This window comes from Geotrypetes seraphini, chromosome 2, assembly GCF_902459505.1.
Source record: "Geotrypetes seraphini chromosome 2, aGeoSer1.1, whole genome shotgun sequence".
NCBI classification, from domain to species: Eukaryota; Metazoa; Chordata; class Amphibia; order Gymnophiona; family Dermophiidae; genus Geotrypetes; species Geotrypetes seraphini.
This window is the reverse complement of record NC_047085.1, coordinates 171,983,858-172,006,177: the sequence shown is the minus strand read 5'-3', so window position 1 is coordinate 172,006,177 and position 22,320 is coordinate 171,983,858. Positions and strand designations below refer to the sequence as shown.

Below are 22,320 nucleotides of genomic sequence, written 5' to 3'. Positions count from 1 at the left end.
ATTATTGCACTGATTTTTGACTGGCATGCTCCTGTGTAAATGGTCACCTTTAGCATGCTGTTCCACCCTGCATGATTTCATTATACTCACAATGATACTGGCATGCTATCCCCCTATTGCTGCATGCACATCTTATATTTCACTTATGGTAGATGATATTATAAACACCTTTGATTACTTAATCCAGAGTTCAGCTATGTAATGTGCCCTCACATGCATGCCACTTTTTCACTTGATTGACTGCCTCTTGGTTAAATACCTACTACTAAACTCAAAAAAAAAAAAAAAAAAGATGTTTCAGGTGTATTTTAATTATTTTACTGTTAGTATGATATATCTCTCTTAGGAGTAGAATATGCTAGCCATGAATCCGTACATCTAGGTGCTTCCCCCCTGTTGTTCCTTGCGGATTATTTAGCTGTTTTCTTTCCCCCACAGGTTTCTTTTGTATTGTGATGTTTACATCACAACCTCATTGTGCTATAAGGAATCATATTTATGTTTATACTTGAATCATATATTGTTATGGTATATTGACTCTGTACATATGCAAGGGCTTTTCACTTCTTATGATTTTTATATGTCTCAGATCACATTTCATCATATCACAACAACTTATGTCACTTAAGATATTATCCATGAATGCTAAAGGGTTAAATAATAAGATAAAAGCAAGGAAACTATTATCATATACAGAATGTCTTAATCCAGACATAATTATGCTTCAAGAAACTCATTTGGACGAATGTGCTTCTAAAAAGATATATTTGCCCTGGGCCTTGCCCCCTTATTTTTCTCCTGCAATTGAAAAGAAAGGTGGAGTACTAATCCTCATAAAGAAACGACAAGGATTGTCTGTCCACTCCTCAGCTTCAGACTTGCATGGTAGGTGAGTTAGGGTTCACATCACTTGTGGTGCGAACGCATTCACTTTATACAACATTTATGCTCCTAATGTAGACAACCCGGAATTTTTCCATGAGATCACAGCGTCTGTTCTTTCACAACCCAAAGGTACAATCATTCTAGGAGGTGATTTCAACCTAGTGATGGACCCATCTAAGGATCGTAAATCTCAGGTGCGATATAAAAAAACAAAAGCTTGGCTCGCACTACAACAAATGTGTACCACTCTGAAGCTGTCTGACGTTTGGAGAATCAAACATCCCAGCCAATCTGAATACACTTTCTTCTCACACCCTCATCTCTCCTACTCACGCATAGATTATTTTCTCATCGGTCATCATTTAATCCCTGATGTAATTGATTCTACTATTCACCCAATCTCCATATCGGACCACGCTGCAATCACCATGACTTTTAATATCACGCTACCTGCAGTTGCACAAAAGCAATGGAGATTTAATTCGACTCTATTACAAGATTATGATTTCACTGAATATATTAGAACAGCCATCAATGAATATTTTCACCTTAACCAACCTGAACATACCTCTTGGCATTCTTGGTGGGATGCCTTTAAGGCAACTATTAGAGGTCACATTATTTCCTATGTGGCTCACAAACACAAAACTCAGAGAAATAATTTAAATCAAATGGAACAAGAAATTAAACGTCTGGAAACCCTACACCAGCAAACTCCTTCTGACATGTCCCTTCTACATCAGATCGGCAAACAGAAATTTCAGTACAACACTCTTTTGAGCAAATCGGCTGCACATACTGTCTTTCAAAAATCTACATCATATTTTGCAGAAAGTAACAAATGTGGACATCTTCTAGCTACGTTTCTGAAAAACAGAACAGAAAAATCAGACATAGCCAGAATAACTTTGGAAGACTCGACTATCCTAACTGAATCTGTTGACATATCTCAGGCCTTTATGAGATATTATCGTACTTTATATACCTCAGATCTGACTGATAACTGTACCGCCTCTTCCTTCCTGACTGATCTTCCACACCCCAGTCTGGACGCAGTAGATTCCAAGACGCTAGACTCACCTATAACCATAGAGGAATTATCCAGAACGCTTCACACAATGGCACTCGGGAAAGCTCCTGGCCCAGATGGCCTCACTGTAGAATTTTACAAGGAGTTTCAGGACTTATTACCGCAATACCTCAGATTCCTTGATCACCTAATTGAATCTGGTCATCCATCTGGCTCATTTATTGAAGCAAATATAATAGTATTGCCGAAACCTGGTAAAGATCCCACTCAAATTGCTAATTATCGACCCCTTTCCTTAATAAATGTAGACGCCAAGCTCTATGCTAAACTTGTAGAATCCAAACGATTTGTACTAAACTCATAGAACCTGATCAATGTGGTTTCATTAATGGCCGTCACTCCTCAAATAATACTCATACCTTCTCAACCATTATTTCTTTGTTATCTAACAACTATTCTCCTTTAGACCAGCAAATGTTAGCTGTGGGCCTGGATGCTGAGAAGGCATTTGACAGGGTGGAATGGCCTTTTCTTTTTCAAGTGATGCAATGGTTTGGTTTTTCACCTAATTTCATTCGCAAAGTGCGGTTACTGTATACATCCCCATCTACTAAGACTTTCATAAATGGTAAATTGTCCTCCGCATTTAACCCTAGCAGAGGAACGAGACAGGGTTGTCCTCTATCTCCACTTTTATTTAACCTTGCCCTTGAACCCTTACTTATTGCCATACGAAACAACTCTCACATTCATGGTTTCCGACACTTAAATCAAGAAATAAAAGTTTCAGCATATGCTGATGATATCTTGTTATATATTACACCTACATCTCTTCCCCCACTACTCTCCACGATCGAAAAATACTCAACAGAGTCTGGCTACAAACTCAACAAAAACAAATCCATAATCATGCCCCTTAATTGTCCTGATACTAAATATGACACTCTACAACATGGTTTTGAATGGTCAGACACACGAATGAAATACTTAGGGGTATTATTTGGGCCAACTATCGATGAAACTAGTCACCTCAACTCTGAATATTTACTGGAAAATGTTAAATCCCTAACACAAAAATGGTCTCCACTTAATCTTTCATGGTGGGGTAGACTTGAATCAATACGAATGGTTATTGCACCTAAAATAATCTATGTTCTAAGTAGGATTCCATTTCTCCTCCCGAAACAAATATACAAACAAATTGACTCCTTAATCTCACAATTTTTATGGAAAAAGAAACATCCTCAAATTGCATTATCAAAACTGAAGACGATTAGAGCCAGAGGTGGAGTTAATTTTCCATGTTTTTTGCGATATCATCAGGCCTTTATCATTCAACAATGGTCACGATCCTCCTTTACATCTCCTGAAAGTCAAGATCCCGCATGGGCTAAATTGGAATGGGCCACGTATGGCCGGAACAAGATTCAATGTATTGCCTGCCTTACCTTATCGAAAACTGAACGTAAAAATCTCATTTTGGCTTTGTTGAAAGAAGTTCTGACCTCAATTGATAACAACCTCTCTATACCATGGTCGGCCTCCAGTTTAATTCCTTTATGGAATAACACCAGTCTAAAAATTCAGGATAAAATCATATCGTGGTCAATTTGGCAAAATGCTGGTATTCATTACATACAAGACTTGCTGATCTGCAATAGATGGCTATCTTTTTCGGATTTGGCTGACAAATTTCATTTGCCTCCAAATCAATACTTCGCTTGGTGGCAACTACGTCATTTCATATTGAGCTCATTTCCAAATGTACTCTCATTGCAACTAGTTCCGAGTCTTATCTCACATAACAATACAATGTTAGCGCTTGGTAGTAAAGCTTCACTATGGTACAAATTGATTCAAAAAATACATGCTGATGTCTGTAACCCCACTGAGACTAAATGGTCCAAAGAATTGAGTTTACCCTCAGATGCTATTGACTGGTCAAATGTATGGCTTATGTTTTTTAAATCTATTTGATCAGTGTCTTTACTTCAATCGATATTTTTCCTGCTTCATAAAGCTACATGGACTCCTCTCTTATCTCATAAAATTGACATATCTATATCACCTAACTGTTGGTCTTGTAAATCACAACTTGGCTCTTTATCACATCTCCTATACTCCTGCACACTTCTCACAGATTACTGGTCCAAGGTTTGGTCCACTATATCTAATATATTAGATATTTCTGAACCACTATCATTCCCCAAAATAATATGTATGTCTCAAGGTCTACAAAAACCATTAGACACTCACTCTGCTCGATTGTTCACTATACTAATGGCTACGGCCATTCAAAATGTCCTCTATAATTGGAAAGATCTATCGAAAGCTAATTTCCACGCTTGGTGGAATTCTGTTTGTTTGACAGGGAAATATGAAAAGGTATTAGCTGAAAAGAACACCCAAACACAGACATTTGATCTCATTTGGTCACCCATTACCCGATATTGTGAATCGGCCATATAGCTTATAACCTTTAGCATAGAATTTTGATTTTATGTTGTTACTATACCCAATTGCCTTTGTACAATATATTATAATACTTTTCCTTTCTGTATATTTAACATGTTACGAATGTTATATTTATGCACAATGAGATTTTCACTGTTATTGTTCTATATAATTGTATACTTTACTAAACACCAATAAATTATTTTGAACAAAAAACATAGGACAATGTTTACGGATTATGCAAACCAAAAACTGCCCCACCAATTGTCAATAAACCTTATGTGCTGAAAATCACCTATATCCAACAAAGACCCAGGTGGGTGCCATATAGTTTACATAAATTTATATGGTGTACAATACCATTTGTAATATAATTTGTATCAATTTTTTTTAATGGAGGTTCACCGATATCGTCCATTTGAATAAACATGTGTAGATGAAACCCCAATTGCTGTCCAATCTTATTGTCCCTGTATCTCTCTCCCATTGGATTCTATATGAGTTCAGGGGGTGCCTCCCTCCCCAACAGAGCCTGATACAAAACACAAGATGCCCTCTTTACCCATGCCTCTCTTCAGGGCCCTCTCAAATTTTTTTTCTCCCAGACAAAAGTCCCACAGGGTTCAAGTTTAGTAAAAAGAGAGGGGGGTCTAATGGAATTTGATATACTATCTTTCTATGGTATAGTTGAATTGAAATGTGTCAGAAGACCATAAATTCTTAGAACTATGCATACATGTATATTGCCCTGTACAGGAGGAAATGTGAGAGACCGCTTCATGCAATTAATCATGATTAATCTAGCAATTAAAATTTTTGATTGGATGTACAGCCCTAATAAACATCATACCAAAATTCAAAGGCCAGGTTCTGGTTTCATCTGAGTAACAGCAACATATTACTTCATAATATGATTTGTACTACAAAGCCCTACAAAGAGTCACTTAGGATTTGAACTGAAACAAAGAGCAACACCATAAGAGAGTATATATTAGGGGCCGCTGAAAGTTCAGTCCAAATAACTTGGAAATTTTTTGCAGCTCCACATCATTCTCTTCTTAGTTGGGCTGAGAACTTAACGGACCCTCATTCATCTACTAGGGAAAAATTGAAGCCAGACTACTGCAGATTTCTATACAAATTCCAAGTTAACAAAATACCCATCTTCCATCATGATACACACACAATAGAATCACCACTAATTAAAACAGTAATATGAACAACCATCCCAACCACAAAATGGACAATTAACATTTCTAACTTCGCAGTTTCACCATTTTATATTGCTAATAGTCTCATTCCCCAGCCTCTAGTTTGTTTTCCTTCATCTCGTCTTTTCTTCCGTTTCCAGGTTCTCCTGTTCATTTGCCATTTTTCTTTCTTCCCGTCTTCCCTTTGCTCCCTCCCCTACATTTATCAGATGTTCTTCTTTCACTGTCAGCATTTTTCTACTCTTTTCACTTAGATTCTCCCCTTCCCATAAATACACCATCTCCCCTTCTCTTATTCCACCCAAGTGCTATGACTGGACCCGATATGTACATGCTTTTAGATGAGTAAAAAAATAGGCAGTCCTTAAGTCAATGGAGGAAAAACCACAAAAATTCAAAAATTTCCAAAGATTTGCACATGCATGCTTTACTTTTTATTTTTTTTACAGAAATAAAAGTGCATTATTTTTGTGAATACTTTTCCTAGGGCAATTTCAAAGACCACATATAAAATTAATGGTAGAGGTGGTCATGGACTCTAAATGTGCCCAGTTAAAATAAAATTCCCCCAAAAGAATGAAGATTGTAACTAGTATTAGCCAGTTTCTCCCACTATACCTACAGTGGAACAAACCGCTATAAAAAAAAAATTTTTAAATGGGGGTGGGGGAGAAGAAGAGGAACGACAACCTACAAAACAGGCCCCCTGTGTGCAGCTATTCCCAGAGAATGGCAGGTTAAAGATGCCACGACATGGCTGAAATATGTAGCTCAGGTCAACATAGCAACTGATTTCTGGAGCCAAACACACATTTGTTATGAAATAATTTCAAAGAATTACCTCAATAAAGAAGTAGCAGATGCCCCTCAGGCCATATGTAATGCAGGGTTTGTTTTTGCCCAGCCAGTAATTATCAGAAATACAAACATAATCCACATCTTTGAAGAACTTGTCTTTCTGAGAAAAGATCAGGTCATCCAGGCCTTCTGAACCAGACTCTTCCATACCTTCTAGGCAGAACTTGAGGTTAACTGGCAGCTCCTTAAATACAAGCATTGTTTTTGCATAGATTTGTAAGATTTATCTTTACATTTCTATTTTATGGCCTAAAACTTGAGACTTGACCAATAACACAGCTTTACATAGACACATGTTCAATTCTTCACCCTATGAGAGTCACTTATTCAGCAGTGCTTTCATTTCCAGTTCATTTAAAAATAATTATGGCAATGAAGAATTAAGATGCCCTGGTATCATCACACAGTTCCAGAAAGTCAACACCACCATCTCAAAGATAGCAAAGAAAACTAAATTTAATAATAATAATAATAATAACAACAACTTTATTTTTCTATACCGCCATAGTCAAGCGACTTCTAGGCAGTTCACATTGAAAGAAGGCTGGACAGTCAGCGAGATTACAAGAAGCCTATAAAAGAAAAGATACATATTTATTGGGGTTCCATGGGTAAAGAATACATGAAAATTGGAGCTTCCTGAAAGATTGAAATAGTGTTTACAGAGGAAAATATCATAGTGAGAGAGGGTGGTCTGTTTTAGTCAATGAATTTGTCGAATAGGGGCGGTTTTAATAGATTTTCGGAATGCATTGTAAGTCAGTTTGGGTTCATTTATGCAGTTTCTCAGCCAGTGACAGAGAGGACCATACCAAGCCTGATGTCCAAACAAGTTTATTTGAGGGAACAGTGATAGACCACTGATATAGGCAGCTTTGTTTATGTATCCATCGCTTGTCGCTATAAGAGATTTTTAGATAAGACTTTTGCTTTCTAGTTAGGAAAAATGAATTCCTGGTTAAGTATTCAGATTCTACAAGCTCAATCATATTATGCTTTCAGAAAGTTGTTTAAAACTTACTCGTTTGATAAGTTGTAACATGATTATTGTTGTATCCCTGTTTACATGTATGTTTCACTGATTGTACAGTCCTTCTTGGTTGTGAACCGCCTGGAACTCATGGCTGGGCAGTATACAAGATTATTATTATTATTATAAATACAAAAACACGATTATAAGATGGCTTATGAATTACAGCTCATAATCATGGTTTTTCTATTTGTGATACTTCAGCCAAACAGCAATCCAAAAAGCAGAAAAACTTGTTTGGCATTATTAGAAAAAGGATTGGATATATCGTAATGCCTAGCTGCATCAGTCAGTGCAACCACACCTTGCACAGGTGGTGTAGTTTTAACCACACCACTTCAAAAGATGTGAAACAGCATTAAAAAAAATAATAATAATAATACATCCAAATCAATGTGTCAGTGCCAAATACACTGCTTGTTCTAAAATAGATGAGAAATGGACACAAGATGTGCTCATTACATCCAACATGAACATCCATTTTACAAAACTGAAATGTCCAAAAACTATGAACAGGATCAAACAAGGGACATGGATGTTCCTATGTTACCACAATAACATGTGTGTATTTACACACACAATTGTGAGCACTCCAAAGACAGAAATACCTACTGTGAGTACCCTCAACACTCCAGTGGAGAGCTGCTCAATTGGAACACCTTTCTGTAAACAGGGTATACCAGGTCTAAATAACCAACATCCTTTTTTTTTTTTTTGGATAAACATCCTTTCCCCTTCTAAAATCTGAGTTGGATGTCCCTATTTTTGCCCCTCCCTAGTCCCGCCTCCTTGCCATAAGGATATACTGTACAGCAGTTCGATGTCTACATTCCATTTTTATATATATAAAAAAATAAAACTAAATAAAATCAGGATTTGGACATCCATGCAATATGGTTTTCAGACGTTTAAAACCAAGAGGGCCATAGTAGGGAAAGAGAAGAGTAGCCAAAATAAGGTTCCCCTATAAAGTTTAGAAGGGAATAAAACATACATCAATAAAAATGGAGGAGGGGGTTTTTGAACAGTTAAAAGGAACAATTCCATTTAAATATTACTAAAAGTGGAGGACACGCCATGAACTAAATAGGCAGCACATAAGGCAACATGCAATTAAGCTGTGGATTTTTTGGGCTGAAGATGTGATCAAGGCAGTTGACATAGCTAGGTCAAAAGGGGTTGAAACAAACTTGTGGAAGGAAGTTCCTAATCCACATAGATCTGGATAGCTACTGTTTATCCCCGAGGCTCAAACATTGAATCCCGCTTGGTAATTATAACCAGATTAGATACTATCAAACAGGATACTGGGCTCAGTGGACCTTTGGTCTAACCCATTATGACACACCATCTTTTATTGCCCTGCCTGAAGAACTGCACCAACCTGATTTAATTTCTCAAAATCTTGACTTCTGGACCACCTCCCTAGTTTATATATGCTGCTGTTTATCTTAGCCTGAATGCAGTGTGCAACTGCTTCGATTAAAATCTAATCTACAGGGGCAACAGAAAGTTTCCACTTACTACCAAGTGACACATCACTAATTAAAGAGTAATAAGTTAAATTTTAATAACACTGTTGTTGATAAGTCCTCCAAGATAGCTAGAGATGATCTTTGACAACAATTAAAACAAAACCTTTGAACTGCTGAGTACTTACACAGCAGAAAAACCATGGATAATAACTAGCTGAACTGTACCTGTTGGGTCTTCTGATAAGCTTCAATGCTGTTCAGCCATGCCAGCACTGGACCTTTGTCATCAGTAGAACCCCGCCCATACAACTTTCCTGCAATAAAACCATTACAAAGAACTGAGGACAGTGATCAGCAAAGTTAGCAAAAAAAAAGTCATACTGCAGATGTTAGCATAATAAAATGCTGCACTTAGCAAAATACAAATAAGCCATGCAGAAATAAAGAAAAAAAAAAAACAAAAACACACAACCCTTTAGCCCCAATTAAATCCCATAAGCAACATCCAGAACAACAACAAAAAAAAAAGGCACGCCGCTACTTCTTGCAGATCTCCACTTTACTTAAGAATCCTATTTACACACTTGCCTGGACTGCTTCCACTCCTACTAGAAATCATGGTTGTTCAAGGATATATGCAATAAAAGGTACATATTTCCATTGTAATTTTATTTTGTCAGTTCAATGATGTTTCACTTCCTATTAGTATAAATTGTTTCTACACTGCAACAAGCTGAACTGGATTTGTGACTTTACCCCTCCTGTAATAATGCATAGCGAGGGTTTTAGCGCTGGCAATGGCGGTAACTGGCGTTTTAAAAAAAGGTTTGATCAGGTGGTGATCTCTGATCTAGGAATGTGCTGAAGGAGCATTCACCCCCCTCCCCCCAGGACACGACTACAGGACTCAAAAACAGGCCACTTGATTTCTGTATAACTTCATCTTTACAAGAACTTTGAACAAAGATGCTGTTTCTGTGGCAATTTCCTTCACATCTGCAAATTTAGATAAGTAACACAGCACAAATCAGTGCTTTCAGGGAAAGAAAATTATAATACTGGTGCCCAGCTGGAAGACAGACAGGGATGCAGGTGTAAAGTCTCCAGCAGCGATTCCTGTATTTCCTATATTCTCTGACCAAAGGTGAAACAATGGACAGCAGGCCAGGCATGAGGCCTATGCACAGAATGCAAAGCTTGGACAAGTGACAAGGTTGTATTTCTGACAGTTCCCCACTACAGATGAAGTAACAGCCTTTTGGGACATCAGATAATACATATAACATTTGAACTACAGTTGCCTTTGTTCATGGAACATTAAAAGCACAAGCTGTCCTGCACATATGCACAAAGCACAGAACCTAGCAGGACGGTTCACAGTGCAAGGCCACAGTTCACAATGCAAGGCCAGCCGAAGGGAGACTGTAGGAGCTGTGCCTAGTCCTGAGCACATGGTAGCAGAGTTCTGAGCACATGGCAGAACAGTGAGCGGAGAGTGTGCTAGCAGGAAGAAGCAGAGAGAGGAGCAGAGAAGGCGGTGCTAGCAGGGGAAGAGGCGAGAGCTAACTCCGCCCACCCCTGACATCACCAGCCAAACTCCCCCCATAAAAGGGGACGAGCCAACAGCAGAGAGTTCACAGTGCAAGGCCAGCCGAAGAGAGACTGTAGGAGCTGTGCCTAGTCCTGAGCACATGGTAGCAGAGTTCTGAGCACATGGCAGAACAGTGAGCGGAGAGTGTGCTAGCAGGAAGAAGCAGAGAGAGGAGCAGAGAAGGCGGTGCTAGCAGGGGAAGAGGCGAGAGCTAACTCCGCCCACCCCTGACATCACCAGCCAAACTCCCCCCATAAAAGGGGACGAGCCAACGGCGCGCAGCCGTTCGGCGCGCGGCTTTGCGAAGAGCCAAATTACATAAGACAACGATACCTTAGGGCAACAAGCGGACCTCTCAAAACACACTATCCCTTCACCCTAATCGTACAGGCTCTCATACTAACTCACAGACAGCAACCCTCTCAGACATCTCAAACTCTCAGTCTCTCAGACACCCTTATCTTTCAAGCACTAGATACCCCAATCTTCCAACTCTCAGACACCCTAACTTTCAAAATCTCACACCTGCTCACAGACAGATTTTTCTAATTTTCCTAATTCTCTTCCTTACTGACAGGCAGACCTCAATTACAACTCAGCAATGGCAGGGAGGACAAGAAGCGCGAAGTCTACAATCAAGACCAGTATTCCAGTCGCTATGGGGATCCAGGAAGCGACCACGGACTGCGTGCAGAAGGAGGAAGACCCAGGACGGTGGACAGAGGTCTCTGTGCAGACCGAGACCATCCCCCAGCGCTACACTACAGTCTCTACACAGACAGAGGAGGCTGCGCAGCTGGATGGAGATCTCATGCAGGAACTAAGGAGCCTCAGGGAGAAGGTGATACGCCTGAGAAGCATCCGAGAGGACGAGGCCTACATCGACAGAGTCGTCCAGGAGCTGTCCCAAATCACCGAGCAGGCCCATGACAAGTCCATCCTCGAGACACCCAAATCATCAGCTTTGAAACCAACAATTGGGATACAGGAAATGGCTTTTGTCAGCAGTGTTGCAATCCCATGTGGGAAAATAGTTGGTGGTTTTTCTTCAGCTCATCTGGTTCCAAAGTGGTCCCCACTCAAAAATTAAAGACAACCACTGTGTTAGGTAAGGAAATTATAGTTTCCCCTCTCTTTCTTCCACACCATTCCCCCAACATCTCTTATCCAGATTCCCTTCTTCTGTCCCCATACCTATAGGGTCACTTAGCAGGGCTAGAAATTACATTTTAACATATTTACAGACTATGTTACATGCAAAACATCCCAAAATTTTAGAAAAAAACCAACTGCCAAATGTATCCTGGAGCTGCTACACGAAATTGGGCCCTCTGCTTCAAATGAGAATAAGCAAAAGCTGTTACAATGAAAAAACTCAAGAGGAAACAGCCATCAGGATGAAACTAGAGAAACTGAAATCATACAGTGGTGATGAGGAGAGGCCAGTTTGGGGATGGAGTTATTGATGTTTTGTTACTGAAGTCACTGTATACATTACACTTGCTTTGTGTTCTTGTTAATACTTAATATTTTAAAATCACATACACATCTTTATAATGGAGAAAGACCTTGGTCAAAAGGGCACTCCAATTGATCACAATCACAAGTAACCCAAACCTCCCATTTTAACAAACAGTTATACACCAATCAGTTGTACGCCCCTTTGATTTTCAAGAGAACAGCTTTTTTTCTTTTTCTCATAGAAACAAGATGGCAGATTAAAAGCCAAACAGCCCAGTCTGCCCATTCACCTTTTAACCTCATTCCATATGCTCTCACTCTGGGAGTTTCTTTTCAATTGAAAGACTCACCTCATAGAAACATAGAAGACGGCGGCAGATAAGGGCCATAGCCCATCAGGTCTGCCCACTCTACTGACCCACCCCCAAGTCTACTATCCTAGGGATCCCACTCCTGGCGACAGGTTCCCTTGGCTTAACCCTCTAAGGAATCCCACTGGGCATCCCATTTGCTCTTAAATTCTTGCACGCTGTTTGCCTCGATCACCTGCACCGGGAGCTCGTTCCAAGGATCAACCACTCTCTCGGTGAAGAAATATTTCCTGGTGTCGCCATGAAATTTCCCGCCCCTGAGTTTGAGCGGATGCCCTCTTGTGGCCGAGGGTCCTTTGAGAAAGAGAATCTCTTCTTCCATCTCGATACAGCCGGTAATATACTTAAACGTCTCGATCATGTCTCCTCTCTCCCTACGTTCCTCGAGTTGAGTACAGCCACAAATTTTTCAGCCTTTCCTCGTACGATAGATCCTTGAGCCCCGAGACCGTTGCACCAACTCTACTCTCAGCACATCTTTTCAGTAGTGTGGCCTCCAGAATTGCACACAGTATTCCAAATGAGGTCTCACCATGGTTCTGTATAATGGCATTATGACTTCAGGCTTCCAGCTGACGAAACTCCTGCAGATGCAACCTAGCAACTGTCTTGCCTTAGATGAAGCCTTCTCCACATTATCAGCAGTTTTCATATCTGCGCTGATGATCACTCCCAAGTCTCGTTCTGTTGAAGTTCTAGCTAAGGTCTCACCATTCAAGGTGTAAGTTCTGCACGGATTTCTGCTGCTGAGGTGCAAGATCTTGCATTTCTTAGCGTTGAAGCCCAGCTGCCAGGTCGAGGACCAAAGCTCCAACAAATGTAGGTCCTGTGTCATACTATCGGGTGAATTGCCGTCTCACTCTATTGCATAGTTTGGCGTCGTCAGCGAATAACGTTATCTTACCTTGAAGCCCCCGAGTTAGGTCCCCTATGAATATGTTGAAAAGGAGCGGGCCCAAGACTGAGCCCTGCGGTACTCCACTGGTCACCTCTGATGTTTTAGAGAGGGTACCGTTAACTACCACCCTCTGAAGTCTGCCACTCAGCCAGTCACTGACCCATGTAGTTAGTGTTTCTCCCAACCCCATTGATTTCATCTTGCTCAACAGCCTGCGATGCGGGACACTATCGAAAGCTTTGCTAAAGTCTAGGTATACGACATCCATGGATTCTCCCAAGTCTAGCTGTTTTGTTACCCAGTCAAAGAAGCGGATGAGATTGGATTGGCAGGACCTACCCTTGGTGAATCCGTGTTGACTGGGATCCCGTAGATTCTCCTCATCCAAGATTGCGTCTAATTTATGTTTGATTAGTGTTTCCATGAGTTTGCATACTATTGATGCGAGACTCACCGGTCTGTGTAGTTTGCAGCCTCTGCCTTGCAAACCTTTTTGTGCAGTGGAATGACGTTAGCTGTTTTCCAGTCTATGGGTACTCTCCCCGAACTTAGGGAGAGATTGAAGAGTCCCGATAGCGGTTCTGCCAGGACATCACCTCATGCATATTTGTGCCACGTAGTATTTAAAACATCTCTCTACTCTCCTGCCTTTCCTCCAAAGTATACAAATTGAGATTTTAAGTCTGTCCCCATATAACTTATGATGTAGACCCTCAACCATTTTAATTGCCTTCCTCTGGACTGACTTCATCTTGTTTAACAAGGACATCCATACCTCTTTTTTCTACTGGTCATTCTTTCCCCTATACACTCAAGCATCCTTCTAGCTTTTACCATCACCTTTTCAACCTGTTTGACCACCTTGAGATCATATACTATCATGCCCAAGTTCCACTCCTCTTTCGTGCACAAAAGTTATTTACCCCCCTAAACTGTACTGTTTCTTCAAGTTTTTTGTAGCCCAAACGCATGACCTTGCATTTTTTTTTAACGTTAAATCTTAGCTGCCAAATTTCAGACCATTCCTCAAGCTTCACTAGGTGGTTCTTCAGGTTATCTACACTATCAGGGGTGTCTACTCTATTGCAGATTTTGGTATCATCTGCAAGGAGAAAAATCTTACCAGTCAGCCCTTCAGCAATATCACTTGCAAAAGTGTTAAGAACAAGCCCAAGAACCAAACCTTGAAGGACACCACTGGTACATCCCTTTCCACAGAGCAATGTCAACCAGATCCTGATCGCCTGTCAATTTGGGGCCCATACTGAAGGAACTCAGTTTATTAAGCGCCTGGGTGGAACACTGTCAAAGGCATTGCTAAAATTTAAGTTCACCACATCTAGCACATCCCTCTATCTAATTCTCTGGTCACCCAGTCAAAGAAAGTCAATTTGTCCGACAAGACCTGCCTCTAGTAAATCCATGTTGCCTCAGGTCCTGTAATGTCCTGCATTCCAGAAACATCACTATTTTCCATTTTAAAAGCATTTTCAATATTTACTTACCACAGACCTATAGTCCCCTACTTCTTTCTTAGTTCCACTTTTGTGAAGAGGGACTACATCTGCCCTTCTCCAATATTCTGGTACCACTCCTGACTCTAGAGAAGCATTGGCAAGATCAGTCATCGAAGCCACCAGAACTTCCCTACATTCCCTTGTATGTACACCATTTGGTCACATCACAAACACAATCAGAAAATCGATCAGGATCTACCACACCTCCAGTCCTATTTGCTTTTGTTTTCTGCCATCCCATTCCTAGCACTTCAGATGTTCCTTCTCCGTTATTTTGTCTTTTGAGTTCTGCTTCTAACTCATAGTAAAGCACACATGCAGAAATACAAGGATAAGTTAGTTAGTAGTGAATTGTAAATCAGAATTTTCTGCATAAGACAATTGGGTAAAAATATTAAAGAGATACCCATAGAAGGCTATACTATATGGTTTTCCAATACAAGGCTGTAATCTGAATGGATGTGATGAACAACTCATCCTTAACAAGACCAGTCTTAACTGATATTTTTGCATCAGTATTCGTGTGCCTTGTCATTGTCATTAGTGAACCAAGAAAATTGTCTAGTTTTCTTCCTACTCTTAAACCATTTTTGCCATATCTATCCAATGTTTCAAAGTTCAAGATAGGTGGAGTGCATTACCCCCCTCCCCACACACACACACCAATTGTTAGCTTACCATCTCTTTCCTCCAGGGTAAAGGGTTCACTGTCCCACCCATCTTCCAGCTCTGCTGGCTGTACATCTAGATGGCCATAAATGCACACTGTCTTCTTGCCTGGGTCACTGCCTAAGCTGGCAAGAAGAATTGGAGGAAGTGGGATCTCTGAGCCATTAGGGAGCTGAGAATCAAGCACATAAAGATTGGTCATTTTATAAAGTGCTTCCTCATGCTAAAGTGTACTTTTACATTCGAGTAGCTGCAGTACAAAGTAGCCTTAACATACCTTTACACCAGTGGTCTCAAACTCGCAGCCCAGGGGCCACATGTGGCCCGCCAGGTACTGTTTCAAGGCCCTTGGTATGTTTATCATAATCACAAAAGTCAAATAAAACAGTTTCTTGATCATATGTCTCTTTAAATGACAATATTATTAAGACTTAGCCAAAAGGAAAGAAGATTTATAAACTATAAAGATTGTTTTACTTCAATCAAAATTAAATTTCTTTAATAAATCAACTAGATAAGGAAACTTAAAGAAATGTCCAATTGATATAAACACCAGATAGTGAGGCTAAATCTACAATAAGTGGATTTCTTGCTAGACCTCAAAACACCCAAGGCACTACTTCTAATTCTATTTGTGCCCTTACTGGGGTGGTTTTAGCAAATAGCATGTGCAATAAATATTTTTGTTAATTTTCAACAGGCTCTGTATAAATTATAAAGTGCATACAGTGCTGTAAAAGTGCTCTATAGTGCTGCAAAGGAAAGGCACTTATATTTGCGCCCTTCACGACTAGTTTCGGCAGGAGCTATGCCTCCTTAGTTACAACCACCAACATTTTTAGTTACCAAACCTTCTCTTTGAGCTGAAACCACTATTATTCATAGCACTGCACTCAGCCTGGTTTCAGCTCAAAGATAAGTGCCTTTCCTTTGCAGCACTATAGAGCACTTTTACAGCACTGTATGCACTTTATAATTTATGCAGAGCCTGTTGAAAATTAACAAAAATATTTATTGCACATGCTATTTGCTAAGATCAATGATGAAAACACCACCCCAGTAAGGGCACGAATAGAATTAGAAGTAGTGCCTTGGGTATTTGAGGTCTAGCAAGAAATCCACTTATTGTACATTTGTCCTCACTATGTGGCATTTCTTTAATAAGACATTAACTATTTTTTCCCCGAGGCCCTCCAAGTACCTACAAATCCAAAATCTGGCCCTGTAAAGGGTTTGAGACCACTGCTCTGGATGGTGGTAAAATATTTAGGGCTCCTTTTATTAAGCCACGCTAGCGGGGTTAAGGTGCGCGACTTTTCATCACGCACTAACCCCCGCGCTGGCCTAAAAACTACCACCTGCTCAAGAGGCGGTAGCGGCTAGCGCGCGTTATTACATGCGTTAAACCGCTAGCATGCCTTTGTAAAAGGAGCCCTTAGTATAGCAAAATGGCTCTTAGTTATCTAGACAGCAGACTGGATGGTAGCTCCTATTCAGATACCAGGATATTGTAGCCCACCCAAAAATGTATTCAGTGTCAGAGCCACCATCCAAATAATGGCTGAATATCTCAAAATATTTTTTTATTACTGTGGCTGGTTCAAAAGGCAGACTGTGGCAGTTGAATATTTAATTCCTGTGCAGAAAGTGCCCAAAAAACCCCAAACCACACACCAGATGCATACATAATCTTGCCACTGCATGTACTTTTTACCCAAGTGACACTAAGGACTCCTTTTACAAACGCACGCAAGCGGTTTAACGCACGTAATACCGTGCGCTAAACCGCCAGCCACGCTAGCTGCTACCACCTCCTCTTGAGCAGGCAGTAGATTTTAGGCCAGCGCGGGGGGTTAGCACGTGATGAAGTCGCACGCGTTAACCCCGCTAGCGCGGCTTAATAAAAGAAGCCCTAAGGATCACATACATAAGAGTAATTTTATAAATTGAGTGTGTCTAATGCAAGGCCGTTTTGAGGTGCCTAATTTAGGTCAGTTTTATAAAGAGAGGCACCTACTTGTCTTTTATAAAATACAGGCACCAAGTAGTAAAAATCGTACATTGTAGATATAGACATTTACACTCGCCGTGTAGCAGGTGTACATGTCCATTTCTATAATTAAATAGACACAAACATTTTATAACCTATGCACATAGATGCTACTGCAGCCATGCTCTGCCCAAACCCCAACACCATATATACCTCCTGGCAAAGCACACACCATCCTGTCAAAGCGTGTACTTTTAAGTTTTATTTAAAATACTTCTAGTCTGCCTAATCCTAGGCAGGTTCCAATAAAACCTACGTAAGACAAAAAAAAAAAAATACTCAGTTGCATACTAAATCAAAATACAGAACAGATTAAGAAAAGAAATGTTTGAATGAAGTTTAACTTTAAGAGGTAGATAAATCTGTAATATTGCTTAACAATGGGCATCTAATAGAAAAATGCAACATTTCTTGTAATTACATAACGCATCTGCAAATTATCTGGATGTTAACGGTTATCTCAGAGAATCAATACCCAGGAGAATTATCTCCAAAATTATCTCCAAAATGTTTAACTATATAATCTAGTAGGGCATGTACACCGAGCGATTCTTTAACATGCCATTTGAATAATATACAGCGACAACCTAGCTCTTGCAGATCTTCTAAGAGGCATATAAGATGGAAAGGCGGGGGGGGGGGAGGATGGGCAGCCCAGAAATCATGTTGGGAATCAGCACACATACACAAAAAAGTAGTACAGGAACAATACAACACTGTCCCAGTGACTGCTAGTCTCTATTTTACCCTACTCACAATAAAAAGGTACATGAGGCAATTCTAGAGCACCAAACATTTGTCTCCCTCTGCAGAATTATGTAGCAGCAGAGTTTGGGAAAAGGTTGAAGAAAGGGTTTGCCTGCCAGCCAGCCAGAGTTGGTCCTATTTGTTTGGTTTTCAGAAAAGAAGCTGTAGTGGGACGTTTAATTAACTGAACACCCACAATGGTCAATACCAGCCTCCAGGCCCTGGAGACAGCCTCCACTCTCTGCCCCACAAATCTCTTTTTCAAAATGGAGGCTGGTCTTGAAGGTGTATGAACTAAGACTACTCCAAGGCAGCCTGCGTTTCCAAAATTCTACTTTCTTGGTGTTTAGATGGGAAGCATAGCAGGTACAGATTCACATCCTGAAAAAAAATAAAATAATGGACTAGAACATGCTGCCGCCAAACAAACTTAAGGCTGACCCCTAAATGCAAAAAAACAACCCTCTACATAGTTGGGAACATTAAAAGAAGAGGAAATGAGGTGGATTTGCTCCACAACCCATCCTAAAATTGACAATGCAAGGGAAAGAAACTTTACTTGGAAAGCGAATAATCTGGCATTAGGATGTTGAAAAAAAAAAATAGATAAAGAGGTTGGAGAGAGCAGTGATGGGTGACAGAACTGTGAAGGAAAGGAGAGCTGTAATTGATAAAAGCAAAGAGAAGATAGGTCTGCCCACACATGGAAGAGGGACACTGGGAAAGGAGCATGATTGTACTGGAGAATTTTGAAAAAAGCTTTGAATTTTAAATTGCTACTTTTTTCCTCTCTCTTGTCAATATGTTTTGTTGTTTTCTATTCTGTCTTTACCTATTCAGGTCAAGGTCAGATTACATTACAAGAGGGTCAGCTACCCAGGAAATTGCAATGGACAGTGACAATACAAGCAGTGTCTCACTTCCGGTTCACCACACAACTGTTTCCCATGTACTCACCTTTATAGGACCCCCAGGGACCCCTGAAGAAGACTTTTTGTTGAAACGCGGACCGTGTTGGGTCCTGTATCCCTAGCGGACTAGGTCCTTTAAGGCTCTTATGTGGATGATTTACTTTTATGTGGATGAAATTATTTTATGTGGATGATTTTAGTGTACCTTTGGAACTTTGATACTTTCAAATAAAGTCCATTTGGGAACATCGTCACTCCACAGAGTTTTTTTGGTTTTCTCTGGATTTTCTTCTTTGTGGATATTTTGGGGTTAATTCCTTTTGTTTTTTGCTTGTTGCCATTCAATAGTGTTGCTAGTACTGGTAGATCATTACAACTATTAATACAGTTTAAGTCATACCTAGACATACAAATAGGTCATCATTGGCTCTTCTTATTGTCAAAGGAGTTGCATTAGACAGTTTAGAAATGGGATTTTACAATTACCATTTCAGTTACTTCAGGGTTGGCTCCCTATCTTGGTACAGAAATGTTTTTAAAAAGTTTCTGAACCCGAGATAGTGGTCACAAGATTGTAGTGTAAGTGGTAGTTGGTTCCAGCATTTTCTCAATTGATATTGGATGGCCAAGGTAAATTTTCTTGGTAGACTTCAGATTGTTGCATGCTGGGAATTTTAAGTAGAAAAAATTTCTGGTGATATCTGTTGAAGCACCCTGGAGTAGGATGTCAACACAGTCAGGGATATTCCCCTCTTAGGTTCTTAAAAGCAATGGGGTTCATAATCAAAAAAAAAAAAAAAAAAAAAGGCTAAAAATTGTCCTAAGTGGCTACTTGGACGATCAAAAAGCCTGATCGTCCAAGTACCCATAACCAAAGCTGGTTTTTAGACGTATCTAAAACCAACTTAGGCCTTTCCCCTGCCTCTAAACGTACAGAGAGAAAAGAGGTGTGTTTAGAGGAGGGGAAAGGGCGGGCAGTGGGCGGGAGGTGGGCCGACCTACACCTAGCCGTACAACAGGTATAACCAATACAGTTTAGTCGGCACTTAGACCTTTTTCACTTAGACAAAAGAAAACCAGGTCTAAGTGCCGAAAAACGGGTCGCTGAGCTGATGGCCGCTAGCGCCATCAGTTCAGCGGCCCGGCAACCTAACCATCGCGGCAGGAGAGATGCCTCATCTCCCCTACTGCGATGCCATCACTCTTCTACCCGAACTGCCGACCCGCGGCAGTTCGGGTAGAGGAGTGAAGGCATCGCGGTAGGGGAGATGAGGCATCTCTCCTGCCGCGATGAATCACTCCCCCACCCAAACACAACATCGGGGCAAGAGGGAGCCCAATCCCTCTTGCCCTGCGGCAGTCGCGACCACCCCCCCCCCCCCGACACGATCAGGGCAAGAGGGAGCCCAAGCCCTCTTGCCCCAGGCACCCGCGGCACCCCTGACTCGTTCGGGCCAGGAGGGAGCCCAAGCCCTCCTGGCCCAGGCGACCCCCCTACCCCCACCCCCCACTACAGTACGGGCAGGAGGGATCCCAGGCCCTCCTGCCCTCGACGCACCCCCCTCCCCCCCCAACGTCCACCTCCCACCCCACCCCAACCCCCTTCCCCGTACCTATTTTAGGTTGGCCGGACAGACGGGTGTCAAACCGGTCCGACCGGCATGCAGCTCAACGAAGAATGGGGCTGGATTGGCCCAGGGGCACCAAAGCCCCGCCTCCTGGTGGGGCCTAAGGCGCCTGGGCCAATCAGAATAGAACCAGGAGCCTTAGGCCCCTCCTGTGGGCGGGGCCTTAGGCACATGGCCCGGGTGGGCCCATGTGCCTAAGGCCACGCCCACAGGAGGGGCCTAAGGCTCCTGGTTCTATTCTGATTGGCCCAGGCGCCTTAGGCCCCACCAGGAGGCGGGGCTTTGGTGCCCCTGGGCCAATCCAGCCCCATTCTTCGTTGAGCTGCATGCCGGATGGCCGGGTTTGGCACCCGTCTGTCCGGCCAACCTAAAATAGGTACGGGGAAGGGGGGGGGTCGCGTCGAGGGCAAGAGGGCCTGGGATCCCTCCTGCCCGTACTGTAGTGGGGGTGGGGGTAGGGGGGGAGTCGCCTGGGCCAGGAGGGCTTGGGCTCCCTCCTGGCCCGAACGAGTCGGGGGTGCCGCGGGTGCCTGGGGCAAGAGGGCTTGGGCTCCCTCTTGTCCCGATGTTATCGGGGGGGGGGGGGGGTCGCAGCTTCAACGGGGCAAGAGGGCTTGGACTCCCTCTTGCCCCGATATCGTCGGGAGGGGTTGTCGTGGTTTGACATGGCAGGAGGGCTTGGGCACCCTCCTGCCTGGATCGTTGTTGGAGGGGGGGGGGGGGAGGATTCTGTAACCGGTGTTGTTTTTGACAGACACCGGTTACAGAATCCAGCTTTTAGGCGAAGGACTGGCTCCTCCTTCGCCTAAAAGCCCTTCTGTTGGACGTTTTGTGTTTTTTTTTTCATTATGGTTAAAAAGTGTAGACGTGCTGTGGGGGTACTTTTAGACGTAGTGGAGATTGGGCGTTTAGGCAGAGGAAGGCCATAATCAAAACATGGACGTATGTTTTGGTTATGGACACTTTCCCTGCTTCTGGGTTGAACGTTTAGGGACTTAGGCCAAAAGGGGACTTAAGACGTGTTTTTTGATTTTGCCCCTCAATGTGCCTAATTTAAAAACTTGATCCTTGCAGTTATGGGCAGCCAATGCATATAGTAAAGCTGTAGGTTTTCCGGTTCCGATTTCTATAGTCCACATACAAGTCTTATTGCTGTATTTTGAACTAGTTGAAGACATGATAGCAATGTTTTAGAGTAAAGAACTAGTCTAGTCGAGATAGGATTAGGGATTGCACGAAAATTCGGAAAGCCTGTTTAGATGTATTTTCCAATGGATCTTAGCTTTCTCATCATAAGGAAAGATAAGTTTTATTATTGATTATATGTGGCTCTTCATGGATAGGTAGTTATCAATTTCTACTCCTATGATTTGAGATTGTAGTTCTAGGAAAGTGTGTTGTCTACTGTAATCCTTGGAGCATAGCATGGGTCAGTTGAGGGTCCTATCCAAAGGAAATTTTGTTCTTATTTAGAATACTTTTTTTCTTCAGAGAGAAGTGGAGAGGGGGAAAAAAAAAAAAAAAGTGTCTGACA

The 22,320-nt window shown here is 41.6% G+C and overlaps 1 protein-coding gene across 1 annotated transcript in view; it reads right to left on the bottom strand.

Moving 5' to 3' along the window:
• CNDP2 (carnosine dipeptidase 2) overlaps window positions 1-22,320 on the bottom strand; it is a 71,401-nt gene that overhangs the window by 36,734 nt on the left and 12,347 nt on the right. Inside the window, exons 3-5 of the mRNA XM_033934319.1 lie at window positions 15,460-15,622; window positions 9,169-9,257; window positions 6,422-6,622 (exon numbers count right to left, since the gene is read on the bottom strand). Coding sequence (XP_033790210.1) covers window positions 6,422-6,622; window positions 9,169-9,257; window positions 15,460-15,622 — 453 coding nt within the window. The remainder of the gene's footprint in view (window positions 1-6,421; window positions 6,623-9,168; window positions 9,258-15,459; window positions 15,623-22,320) is intronic.